The sequence below is a fragment of the Rhinopithecus roxellana genome, chromosome 12 (assembly GCF_007565055.1).
Source record: "Rhinopithecus roxellana isolate Shanxi Qingling chromosome 12, ASM756505v1, whole genome shotgun sequence".
Taxonomy (NCBI): Eukaryota; Metazoa; Chordata; class Mammalia; order Primates; family Cercopithecidae; genus Rhinopithecus; species Rhinopithecus roxellana.
The window spans coordinates 14,688,906-14,702,766 of NC_044560.1; the positions used below are offsets into that span (position 1 = coordinate 14,688,906).

Below are 13,861 nucleotides of genomic sequence, written 5' to 3' on the forward strand. Positions count from 1 at the left end.
CTGATTTCATGCCAAAGTCACAGAGATCACGGCAGAGATGGGATTAGGACCTAGGCATCTCTGATCTGGGAGCCTGAGTATTTCCCGGCACACTAGGCTGCCTCCCCATCCACCTGTGTCTCAGCTCTGCTGCCACTGCGGGCCCCTGGCTCCTCCTCTGCTCCACAGGTCACTCCAGAACTCTGCTGTGTTGTGCTCCCTCTGCAGTCAGCCATGCCAAGGGAAAAGGGGCACACCATAAAGGCAAATGAGGGAGACCTTGGGGGCTGCAGCACAGGGTTGGGGGTGGACTGTCACTTTGCATCTGCTTCAGCCTGAAGATCCTGGGGCAGCTGGGGAGCAAGGTGCTGGTGTGATGCTCCTGAGAGCTGACGTAGCTGCCTTGCATCGTAAGAACTCGTGCATACTCTGGGTTTGATGCCTACCTGTGCCAAGCCCTGTGCTGGTTGCTGTGGGAGAAACTGAGGCAAGGCAAGTGTTGTTTCTACCCTCAAGGAGTTTATGGTCCAGAGCCAGAGGAACAAGTAACTGGGGTGAGCTGGAGTGCGTGGGAGGCCAGGGTAGGTCAAAGGAGTTCAAAGAGCTCGAATGGTGATTTTAGGGGACAAAACCAAGGCTTTGGGGACAGACCTAAGGCTTTGGAGCCAGAGGGGATGGCTCAATTCCCAACATGCTCACTGACTGAGTGATCTCGGATGAGTTACCTCATGTCTACAACCTGTCTCCTTAGCTATAAAATGGGTTAACGATACCTAGCTCAGGGGAGTGTTCCGTTACAGCAAGCGCTCGTTTTCCTTCCCTTCGGAGGATGACTTTAAGCGAGCAAAACAGGGAAGGCTTCCTGGAAGAGGTGACTTTTCACTTTGGCACTGAAGGATGTCTAGAATTTAGTGCTTTTTCTGTCTTCTCTAAGAATTCTGTGGGTAGGCCCTAGACACGTGGCGTTGTCTAAGAAGAATGACCTTCCCAGCTGCTATAACTGTACAAATAAAATCATGTTGAGGGGACGTCACTTTCTTCAATTTGGAAAATTTGGAACATTATTTTTTAGACGTAGTTTAAAATCCTGTTGCAAAGGGCAAAGCCAGGCGGCCAGTGCGCACTGCCAGGAATCGTCACACTGAGCTTCTCTCTTTGCTGCTTTTTCTTGCAGATGATGCAGTTTGCTTGGCAGAGCTATAAACGTTATGCAATGGGGAAAAACGAACTCCGTCCACTAACGAAAGACGGCTACGAGGGTAACATGTTCGGTGAGTCGATTGGAACCACTTTGATATGGGGAGGGACCCACTGCCCCCCTGGTGACTGAGTGGAATTTTACTTTTGCCTTTTCACCTCCTGAGTTGTGGGGACTCCTCAGTTCTTCAGATCTGGGGTCTTCCAAGTCTTTGTTTCCTCTGGGCTGTTCAGGCTTCTGAGTCCTCCTAGATTTAGGGGAAATCCTATATGCTTCTCTCTAGCCTTACAGACTGCTTTGTATGAAATTATCATTTATTTTTTAGAGTGGAGAAACTTGGAAATGGGAGTAGAGATAGTGAGGGATGGAGATTTGTTCCCGTGGAGGTTTGGAGACCTAAAGAACACAGAGGACCAGGTTTAAATCCAATCCTCTGGAGTGTCGCCATGAAATGGTCTTGGATGTTTTCGTAGATTGCTGAACACGTATCTGATGGGGTTGGGTACGTGCTTTTCAGAGTCGTTGGGGGCCGGGCATGGTAGCCTTCACCTGTACTCCCAGTCACTTGGGAGGATGAGGTGGGAGGATCCCTTGAGCCTGGGAGTTCAGGTCCAGCCTGGGCAACATATTGAGACCCCATCTCAAAACGACAACAGCAGCAAAAACAAAGGGGTATAGAGTCATGGCTCACAAGCTACTTGGAAGCCAAATGGAGCAGCTGCATATCAGGAGCAGTGGCATGGGTCCTGCTGCTGCCTGGCAACTCATTGTGTTTTATCTGCAGCCCCACTTGCTGGTGTCTTTGTCCTCGCCCAGCCACAGGATTCTCCTAACCCCGAGCCTTGGGAGCCTCTCTCTGTGGCTCCGAGGGTCTGCAAGTTGCCTTCTTGTGGGCATGGCCTCAGATTCCAATAGTAACACCCATGCAAGTTGCCATCCCCCTTGTCTGCAGCCTGGCCTTCATCTCCCCTGAGGGACAGGAGTGGTGTGGGGCTGGAGAGGGGCAGTCCTGTACCTGGATTCCTCACCCCTTACAGATACAGTTTCCTGAAGTCAGGAACCAAATAACTGAGTCGGAGATGGAAGTTCCCAGGAAAATCTTAAAGGCAAATTTACAAGGGATATCATCACCCCCATCGTGTGCGGCCCTATCAGAGGTGTCCATGTTATGGAAAAAGTGACAGGAATCTACCCTCCTCCCCTTCACCAGGCAGATTGTCACCTGTCTGGCTATTCAGACATTTCACTCCCCTTCTGGGAAATGGGGTGTGAACTGGGGCAGCTTTATGTATTTATTTTTCTCATTATCCTAGGAGTGTATGGGGGAAAAGGAAAGTATCAAAAAAGTGCAAATCAGGCAAAAAATAATAATAATAATCTGTTCTGCTCTGTAGATGCAGCCTCCATTGATATCTTTGCTTATTTCCTCTCAATCTTTTCTTCTTTCTGCTTTTTTTTTTCCTTTTATATACCATTTTATGTCCTTTCTGCTCTTTTTTTTTTTTGGCTTCATGTTACATCGTAAGTGTTTCCTGAAGTCATCTAAATGTTTTCATAAAGAATGTTTTAATGGTGTCTGTGATTGTATGGATATGCCATAATTCATTTAACCATCTCGCTAATGTTGGGCAAAGATTGTTTCCATTTTTTTGCTATTCAAAATAATGCATGAGTTATCTTTGGGCATAAAATTTTGTCTCGGGATAGATTTTTAGAGATGAATTCCTGAGCCAAATGGGAGGAAGGAAGAGAGATGTTTCTTTTACTTCAAATATGAATTAAAGAGCTATGTTGATTCCTGTTAGGAACCTGGCTATCTTACCTGCCTAGAACACAGAGCTTCCCTAAATATCCTGCATCAGCCCTAGGGAAAGATTGCTGGTGCAGATCCCATCAAAGTTGTTGGAGCTTTTGCTGTTCGTATAAACAGGGAAGTTATCAAGAAAGCTTCCTCTTTCTCTCTAAACACAGTTTGCAAATATTCAGGGAATTGGTGGTGGGGTGGGAGGGGCTGTTGACTTCTGAAACTGCACATAACATGGGCACAGGTATGGCTCAGACCATCACAGGAAACACTTCTGAGAGAGGTTCCATTTTGTAAAATTCCTCAGGGCCTAGGATGTAAATCTCAACCCTCCGGCCCCTTTCTAGTCACCCAGCCTGGTGGCGCATGCTTGAGCCATCTGGAATGATGGAAAGAGCCCGGAGTTAGAATCGGATAACCTGAGCGCAAGTCCTCACTCCGTCCTGAGCTGTGTGGCCAAATTCAAGGCACTTAACCTCTCTGGGCCCCTGTACATTCATCATTCATACTGGGACTGCTAGAAGGATATAAATGAGTGTGTACGAACAAGCAAAGGGCCATGTCTACATGAGTGATTTATGATTTCTGTTGTAATAAATGAGGTTGGCAGTTGTCCCAGTGAGCCCATGGCAGGCTCTGAGGTCCCTTGGGTTGTCTGTCTCAGGAGCGGCCTTGGCAGGGCCCAGGGAGCCCTGTCATCCAGTACCTGTAGCATTCCTAGCAGTGAGGCAGAGCCTTCTCTCTGCAGCCAGCAGATGAGCCGCAGTGGGCAGCTGGCGCCTGGGAAAGGGAGATGCATGGGGACCTGGCGCTGGGTGGGGAGAGCCAGTCTTGATTGACTCCTTCTCTTCATATATAACTTGTTAGGTGGCAGTGCCTCGTGCTGACTGCTGGGGATACAGGGATAAATGGAACAGTGAAAGTTCTACCAACTCTGCCAAGACATGCACTGGCAACCCTTCCTGGAGTCTCTTGGAGGTCTGTCTAGGTGCTCTCGGAGAGAGAGACAAGTGCGGGTGACCACAGGTACTGACATGGACAGTCCTTACGGGCTGGAACTTCCGGCAGACCTCATTTAAATTCAGACTTTACTACTTCGTGGTTGTGTGACCTTGAACAAGTCATTTCTCTCTGAGGCTGAGTTTTTCTGTAAATTGGAGCTAATGAGAAACTTAAATCCCGGCCTAGGGACTGCCTGACAAATAGACCCTGTTAATAGTGGTAGCTCAGATCACTGTCACCACAAATGAGTCTCAGGATACAGAGGCTTATGGGAACACACCCAAAGGATGAGGGCTGAGGGGCATTCTTGGGGCCTGAGAGGGGTTCTAGTTGGGGTGATCCCGTGATGGGCACTAAAGCTAGACTATTCCCGAAGATAGGAGATGAACTGGCCTGAATGAAGCAGCTAGTCACCCACCACTTCTTTTCTGGACTCATGGGGGCTGCTGGGTGCAGTCAGGTGGCAGGCTGTGCCCAGTCTGCTGTGCTGGCTGAGTAGGGTATACAAGGAGACCCTGAGCAGCGCCCCGCCTCCTGGTGCTCGGCTTGGACACAGGCTCCTGCAGCCTCGTCCCTGGCCTGCAGGGCTGGCAGGGCTGGCAGGGCTGTGTAATGGAAGGGTAATGAGTTCACACGGGTGCCTCGTTTTGCTGAGATTTACAGGAGCTGCAGCGGGGGGCAGTGGGATACCCGAGCCTGGTCTCCCGGTGTGGCACTTCACCAAACAAATCCCCCTCCCAGCTGCCCACTTGCCCTTCCTTGAATCTATTCTTACTTTAAGGACAAGATCTCTGGGTCAGGTGTCTCTGAAGCAAGTTTCTGTGTCCTAAACAAGTCAGTGTCAAAGTGGCTTTCTTTTTACCCACATCCGGCTCAGCAGGCCCTGTCAGAAGATGTTCCCCAAACCCCAGTGGCCACCAACAAAGAGGATGCAGCCTGTTCCTCACCTTGTGGCTCAGGCCAAGGCTGATCTCTGCCTCTTTTTTTTTTTTTTTTTTTTTTTTTTGAGACGGAGTCTTGCTTTGTGGCCTAGGCTGAAGTGCAGTGGCGCAACCTCAGCTCACTTCAACCTCTGCCTCCCGGGTTCAAGCGATTCTCCTGCCTCAGCCTCCTGAGTAGCTGAGATTACAGGTGTGCACCACCATGTCTGGCTAATTTTTGTATTTTTAGTAGAGACGGGGTTTCTCCATGTTGGTCAGGCTGGTCTCGAACTCCTGACCTCATGATCTTCCCTCCTTGGCTTCCCAAAGTGCTGGGATTACAGGCGTGAGCCACCACGCCTGGCTTATCTCTGCCTCTTTCTCCTCTGCTGAGAGGTGGCCAGATAGGGCAGTTAGTGTCTGGCTGGGTGGCAGAAAGAGCATGGGCTTTGAATCCAGACAGGCCTGGGTGGAAACTCTGGGTTACTGCTTAGGGGCTGTGGAGTGGAGCAGGGGCCCTGCCTCCAGTCTGTGGTGAGGATTAGAGAGACCTGCAAAGGCTTAGCCCCATGCTAGGCACAGAGCAGTCACTTGATCGGGGGGTGCTGTTCTTGCCATTATGTCACAGAGGTGAATTTGCAGCTTGAAGAATGCATGGCAGAGTCAAGGGAGGAACCAACCATAAAGTGGCTCTGTACCCTGAGGCCCAGCTTCCTTGCCTGTAAAGGGTGCAGATGTTACACCTGCTGCTAGGCTTTGGGGGAATATTAAATAAGCTAGCTAAAGAACATGGACTCAGCCGGGTGTGGTGGCTCACGCCTGTAATCCCAGCCCTTTGGGAGGCCGAGGCGAGTGGATCACTTGAGGTCAGGAGTTCGAGACAAAGCCTGGCCAACATGGTGAAAGTCCATCTCTACTAAAAATACAAAAAGCAGCTGGGCGTGGTGACAGGCGCCTGTAATCCCAGCTACTCGGGAGGCTGAGGCAGGAGAATCTCAGGAACCCAGGAGGCAGAGGTTGCAGTGAGCTGAGATCGTGCCACTGCCCTCCAGCCTGGGCAACAGAGACTCCGTCTCAAAAACAACAACAACAAAAAAGGACTTAGACTCTGGGGCCAGATGGCTTGCATGTGCATGCTGCTTTGCCACTTACTAGCTGCGTGACCTTGGGCAAGTTTCTTAACCTCTCTGGGCCTCAGTTTTCCCATCTATAAAGTGGGAACAATAATAGTACCTCCTTCACAAGATTGTTTTGAGAACGAAATGAGTTCACACACATGAAGTGCTTATATTCATGCACAGCACATAGGAAGCATTCATCAAGCATCAGCTGTGATGAGGATGCTGCAAAGCCCTTAGAACAGTGTGTGCTGCTCCCATTTTGACTGGGGTGGGTGTCCAGGTCCCCTGGACCCAGGAAGCCACATGAGGACTTCAGGGCTTTCCCAGCCCTGATTCCCTCTGTTTGTTCCCCCAGCCCTCAAATGCCCATGGCAGAAGTCTTGGCGGGCAGATCATTGGTAGGCTCTGTACCTCTCACACCTTCATGTAAGCAGCTTACACTGGAACTTGTAACAGGAGGAGGTAGGGAAGGTTAGGGTTCACGACCTTGGAATAAAGGCCTCCTGCCAATGGCCATTGGGGGTCAGCTGGCCAACCTTGAAAGTACTTAACAGATATCCATCTTTCCAATAAATCTGTGTAGTCCGTGAGAAATTCATCCTCCCTTGGCAGCAGGGGAAATTGTCAGGGGGCACAGAGTCCTGGAATGTCACCACTGGAGGGGTTCTTTAATCTTGAGTCCAACCCCCTCATTTAGAGTTAAGGAAACTAAGGCTCAGAGGGGAAAGGGCTTGCCTGGTATGATCCAGAATGTTAACTGGGGGACCGGGACTGGAACTCTTGTGGCCTGAGTCTCAGTGCAGTGCTCTTTGTGCCACACACTCTGAGATCAGCTAGATCGTTCAAGGCCGTGCTGCGAAAACACAGCCCTGCCCATCATGGCCAAGTCACCAACAACAACTAGAAATCCTCAGAGCGTTAGCAGGGGGAAACTGTCTCTTAGGAGGTGTCTGATTTCAGGTCCAAGAACCCATTCCTTGCACATACATCATGCCAGGCACCATAGCTGTATTCATTCTCTTCTTAAAATATATATATTTTTTAATTAATTCAGACGGGGTTTTGCTATGTTTCCTGGGCTGATCTTGAACTCCTGTGCTCAAGCGATCCTCTCAAAGTGCTAGGATTACAGGCGGGAGCCAGTATGTCCAGCCCATAGCTGTATTTCCTTTTTCTACCTCACAGCCCTTATAACATCTAAATTACCCATCTTATCCCCATTGCACAGATGAGGAGACTGGGATTTGGCAAGTTTGAGGACTTGCAAAGTCTTAATCCCAGTTCCTCTGGACTTCAAAACCCAAGCCATTAACTACCATGCTGCTGTATCTCCCAGTGACCACATACAGTGGCCGTCAAGAACACAGTGGGGTAGAGGAATGGGCTCGGGGTTGGTGTATGCCACATTCTACACACCACTGCCCCAGTGGAAAGCCAGGCAAGGCCTGTGATTCGTGGTCAGGGTCTGCAGCCTCCCATCTGTAGGCATCATCATTTATTAGACATCAGCTGAGTACTCAGGGCTTGAACAGAAGACTTAGATTTCCCTCTTTTCTTCCACCATAGGAACATCTTTTGTCTGTGCCTCATAACCTAAAAACATCTACAGTTCACCCTTGAACAACACAGGGGTTAGAGGCGCCAACCCCCTGCACGGGTGAAAATCTGAGTCTAACTTTTGACTTCCCGGAAATGTAACTGCTTATTAGCCTACTGTTGACTGGAAGCTTTACCAATGAAAAGTTAATACATATTTTGTATGTTCTGTGTATTATATACTGTATTACAATAATATAAGCTAGAGAAAAGTAAGTGTCATGAAGAAAATCAAGGAAGAGAAAATATATTTACTGTCCATTAAATGAAAGTGGATCATCATAAAGGTCCTCATCATTTTCCTCATCATTTTCATGTTGATCAGGCTGAGGAGGAGGAAGTGGGGGTCGGTCTTCTGTCTTAGGAATGGCAGAGGCAGAAGAAAATCTGCATTGGCTGGGCCTGGTGGCTCACACCTGTAATCCCAGCGCTTTAGGAGGCCAAAGTGGGCGGATCACCTGAGGTCAGGAGTTCAAAACCAGCCCGGCCAACATAGTGAAACCCTGTCTCTACTAAAAATACCAAAAAATTAGCTGGGCGTGGTGCCACCCACCTGTAGTCCCAGCTACTTGGGAGGCTGAGGCAGGTGAATTGCTTAAACCTGGGAGGTGGAGATTGCAGTGAGCCGAGGTCGCCCCACTGCACTCTAGCCTGGGCGACAGAGTGAGACTCCATCTCAAAAAAAGAAAGAGAGAAAATCTGCGATTAAGTGGACCCACACATTACAAATTCATGTTGATCAAGGCCAAATGTACTTGCAAAACATACCATTGGCTGTCAGTGTGATGGACAGAGAGGAGAATGGATTTGAGAACCAGACCGGCCTAAGTTTGAATCCTGTCTCTGCTACTTTGTAGTCATATAACTTTGGGTGAGTTTCTTAACTTTGCTGCACCTCAGTTTCCCCATCTGTACAATGGGGATAACAACTACTACACTCAAAAGCTGTAAGGATTAAATAAAGTTGATGTGTGTAAAACACCTGGTATATAGTACCTGCCGATAACGCAGTCATAAAATGTAAGCTGCTGTCATTATTATGTTTGGTAAAAAGTAATAATGAGAATAATTATAGTCCAAGGAAAGAAACAGTGCCTGGCGCAGAGTAGGCTTTCAGTACATTTTGTAGAATAAATAAATTGCCTAGTGCAGTCTCTGCGTGCCCTATTTTCCCTCATGCCCTTCGGCCTGGGTTTGGCTGGGTAAGGGCTGGGTCTTGCTGTGTTCTCTATTCCTCTCATCCCCTGCAGCTGCCTTGACCTCTTGTCACAGGGTACACTCAGAATCAGCAGACAGACCCTGTAAAAAGTAGCAGTTCCCTTTAGTCGGCAGATCTGATGTTCAGGCATCTTCTCTGTGCTTGCGTGGCCAAAAGTAACGTCTCCCTGCTCTGAACCAGCCCCAGGATGACCATGAGGAGCCCCAAATTGGATCCCGCCTCTGCCTCGCAAATCCCCAATAGAACTGCCAGCCAAATCCCCATTTCGAGGGATGATTTATGGCCTTGGGTGAGTTAAGAGGCAAAATGAACACAGCATGATTTTCAGATCACAGGCTGGGAATGTTCAGCCTTGGCAGAGAGAAAAATCATCTTTGCCTTGTAAACGGAGCAAATATGATGTTGAAGAGGGAATAAATCCAGGCCCCAAGATGTCATTTTTACAATTGCTTTTTGGCGTGTGACTTAGTAGTGCCTTCTGCAAACTGTTCACACTCTCCCCCTCCACACACACACCAGCCTTGGTGGGTCTTTTTGTGGGGGTGAGAGTTACTCCACCAGTGTGGCTGCCTTGGGAACTGCAGATGTTGCCAGATAGATAGTTTGTGAAAACCAGCTGCTTCACTAGTTTTCCGTAGATCTCCACGTATGTTTCTGGGAGATAGCAGCTTTGACTTCAGAGATATGCCTGGGTTTAAATCCCATCCCTAGCACTTACCAGCTGAGTGAAATTGGGCAAGTCACAAACTTCTCTGAACCTCAGTCTACTCACCTGTGAAATGGGGGGTTGGCACACAGTAAGCCTTCACCAAACATTACATTTTTTTCCTTCCCTGAAGGTGTACACACCCTTCCTGGTGTGTACATTTTACTTATCTGACTGAAAATACCATAACTACTTGATGAGTTTTGTTTTTTGCAGGTTTTTCTCTGGAGAAAAAAAATCCATAGTTCCTGGAAACTCAGAAACTCGGGCTATGTTGCTCACTGATTCTGGCAGGCCATGGTGCACATTCCTGACCCAGGCTTTGAGTTTGTTTTGAGAAAAAGCTGTCATCAGCTTTGTAAGTGGTGATGTTGCAATTCCTTGGATAGAATGGGTCAGGCTTAAGGGCAGCAAGCAAACCTTCCTGGTAGTCACATGCTTTGAGAGCCCTGAAAGCTCCATCTGGAGGCCAGAGGCTATAAAAGTCAGAGGAAACGACTTAGGAGCACTGGTCACTGACAGCCAGGCCCTTAGCCCAAGGAAGTTAAGAGAACCTGCTGTTAGACAGATGCCGCGGCCCCATGGTGGTCTCCTTGTGGCCTTGAGTGACATGTGCACAATTCCTTGGCCACCTTCTGATGATTAGAATATTCTTGGGGCGCAAGGGGTGATCATCAGAGCAAAGCATGCCTCGAAATTAGCCTGCCGCAGTGTCGTGCACTCACACCACCGACCGACCACTCGCCGCTCCATGCTCTGCCCTTTCCTTCTTCAAAGAGTTTTTTGCCGAGCAGTTTCTAATTAAGATGCATCTTGGCCATTTTCTTGTTCTTTAAAAGGCTTTCCACTAGCACAGAGCATAATTTATTTCTCTAGAAAATATAGTAGCAAGTTGTTGTCAAAAGAAAATTGGAGGTTAAGAGCCTTGGGTTCGTGTCCCTGCTCTGGCGCCAGTGGCCGTGTGAGCCGGCGTCCTCCGGGCCTCGTCTCTTCATCAGTACAAAGCAGTTTGCTTTGTCTCTGCCCAGGGTTCTGTGACTGCTGGTTGCTTACTAGGTTGATTTCTTTCTTTCTTTTTCATTTCGAAGTGGGTATTTGGGCTGGTCCTCTTGGAATCTGAAATTTGAGCAACAAGTCTTGTTCCTGTCAGGAGAGGAGTGAGTCAGGGTGTCTATTCCCAGAGCAAGTTGCTGGGGATGTAGGAGATGATTCATATTGAAATTGACATTCTCTCCTGGTGGCAGCGTGTTCCGCCCACTTTGCGAAGACCTTTCCTTCCTTAGAAACAAGGCTGAGCCTACAGCAACAGCCTCCTTTTCTTCTCACCGCATTGATGGCAAGCACTTGCCAAGTTTCCCAGCAAACCCTGTGACAAATAGGTATGTGCATTCCCAGAATCTCAGACTGCCAGGCCACTTGGATCCTTTGTAGCCTGCGGTCCAGTGTCTGAGGACCGGGAGGCAGGTCCTGAGAGGGCCGGGACTCCCTGAGGTCAGACAGCTGGGATCAAACCCTAGTCTTCTAACTTGAGCCTCTACTTTTTTGTTTTAAAATTACCTTTTAAAAATTGGGGTATAGCTTATAACATGTCCACATTAAAATGCACCAATCTTAAGTGCACAGTCTAATGGATTTTACGTATAGATACCTCTGTGTAACTGCCATGCAGGTCAAGATTAAAAGCGTTTCCATCACCCTAAAAGGTTCTTTCAGGCCCTTCCTAGTCTGTAGCTCCCCAAGGGTAGCTGCTGTTCTTGTTTTACTTTTTCTTTCTTCTTTTTTAAAATATAGACAGGGTCTAGATCTGTTGTCCAAACTGGAGTGCAGTGGTATGACCATAGCTCACTGCAGCCTCTAACTCCTGGGCTCAAGCAATCCTCCCACCTCAGCCTCTGGGTAGCTAGGACTGCAAGCACAGGACACCACACCTGGCTAATTTTTTTATTTTTTGTAGAGATGAGGTCTTGCTATGTTGCCCAGGCTGGTGTCAAACTCCTGGCCTCAAGGAGTCCTCCTGCCTCAGTCTCCCACAGTGTTGGGATTACAGGCGTGAGCCACCATGCCTGAGTAGCCACTATTCTGACTTCTATCACCATAGATTAGTTTTGTCTGCTTTAAAATTTTGTATTATACTGCATGCACTCTTTTATGGTGTGCCTTTTTCCTCATTATTGTATCATGAACACTAGTTTGTTTTTCCTGTTTTTCTTTCCATTCTGTTCCTGGACATTTTTGTTTTCGGGATTTGGTTGTATCATACCAAAAGAAACCCTGTACTCAATGACAGTAACTCCTCATTTCTCATCCTCTTTTCCCCATTTCCCAGCCCTAGGCAACCACTAATCTACTCTCTGTCTCTGTATAGACTTGCCTGTTCTGAACACTTCATATAAATGCTATCATACCGTATCTGGTCTTTTGTGACTAACTGCTTTCACTAAGCATAAGGTTTCAAGGTTCATCCACATTGTAGCATGTATCATCAGTACTTCATTCCTAGTATTATTTGGAATTGCCTAGAAACATTCCTCTATATGGATATACCACATTTTATTTGTCCGTTCAGCAGTTGATAGACATTTGGATTGTTTCTTTTTTTTTTTTTTTTTTTTTTTTTTGTGAGACGGAGTCTCGCTCTGTCGCCCAGGCTGGAGTGCAGTGGCCGGATCTCAGCTCACTGCAAGCTCCGCCTCCCGGGTTTACGCCATTCTCCTGCCTCAGCCTCCTGAGTAGCTGGGACTACAGGCGCCCGCTACCTCGCCCGGCTATGGATTGTTTCTATGTTTGTTTGCTGTTATGAATAATGCTGATACAAACATTCATGTATAAGCTTTTACATGGACATAGGTTTTCATTTCTCTTGGGTACATGCCTAGGAGTGGAATTGCTGATTCTTTTGGTAGCTCTACATGTAACTTTTTGAGGAACTGCCAGACTGTTCTATAGCGGCTGCACCATTTTAAATTCCCACCAGGGGTGTTTAAGGGTTATGAATACTTCTGTGCATGTTTTTTGGTGGAAATAAGGAGTCGTTTATGTTGGAATACACCCAGGATTTGAATTGCTGGGTCAGACTGTATCAGTATGTTAAGTTTTAGTTGGAGGCTGCCAGATTTCCAAAGTAGTTAAACCAGTTCGTAGTTTTGCCAGCTGTGTGTGAGAATTCTAGTTGCCGCATTATCCTTGCCAATGCTTGCTATTGTCAGTATGCTTCACTTTTGCCTCCTGCTGAATGCTGCCTCTCTCCTCATCAAACCCCATAATGTTCAAAGCCCCAGCTTCCTGGCCCAGAGCTCTCCTACACTGCCTGCTAAGCGCTGGTCTAGAGATGGTCCCTGCTCTTCCTGCCTTCACTTACTTGTGATTTGGGGCTCCCACACCAGCTGCCTCGAGTGCTTCTTGCAGCAGAAGGAGCAAGTTACATAGATACCTCTGTGTAACTGCCATGCAGGTCAAGATTAAAAGCGTTTCCATCACCCTAAAAGGTTCTTTCAGGCCCTTCCTAGTCTGTAGCTCCCCAAGGGTAGCTGCTGTTCTTGTTTTACTTTTCTTCCTTCACGGCGAAGTCTTCCTTCACCCTCTTCTCTTCACACTCCCTGGTGCCATGGGGTGGTCTCTGTTTCCCATTCCACTGCAGCTCTGGTGTGACAGGCTTAAGCTTCTCCTGAAGTAGAGCTTCTCCAGTCTGGTACCAGGATAGGGGTATTAATGAAGAAAGTGTTGACGTGGGAGTCAGGAGGCTGGGTTCTTCAAATTCTGGCCCCACCACTAACTCACTGGGCAGGGATCACGTTTCTTTTCTTAGCCTCAGTTTTCTGTCCTGTAGAGTAGGGATGATAATGCCCTCTTACAGGATTGGTGTTGGGATCTCATGAGACCATTCCTCCTTGTGGGTGATTGTTCAGTGCCTGCCGTGTGCCACACACTGTTTAGGCACAAGACAAGTAGCAGAGAGCAAGATAGACGCTCTGTGTCCCTCCCCGGCCAGTGAGGAGACGGACGCATGAAACGTACTTCCAGTGAAGACTGTCTGTGTGAGTACTGTGAGGTACAGGCTCACACCAAGGGCTATTCAACTCATTCTTGGAGGGATGAGCTTCAAACAAGCTTACTGGGACTGGGTGCAGTGGCTCACATCTGTAATCCCAGCACTTTGGGAGGTGGAGGCAGGCAGATCACAACACAAGGTCAGGAATTTGAGACCAGCCTGGCCAACATGTTAAAACCCTGTCGCTACTAAAAATACAAAAATTAGCCAGACATGGTGGCATGCATCTGTAATCCCAGCTACTTGGGAGACTGAGGCAGGAGAATTG

General features: G+C 48.1%; 1 protein-coding gene across 1 annotated transcript in view; it reads left to right on the forward strand.

Moving 5' to 3' along the window:
* MAN1C1 (mannosidase alpha class 1C member 1) overlaps positions 1-13,861 on the forward strand; it is a 176,206-nt gene that overhangs the window by 71,813 nt on the left and 90,532 nt on the right. Inside the window, exon 2 of the mRNA XM_010355702.2 lies at positions 1,154-1,250. Within this exon, the coding sequence (XP_010354004.1) occupies positions 1,154-1,250 (97 nt within the window). The remainder of the gene's footprint in view (positions 1-1,153; positions 1,251-13,861) is intronic.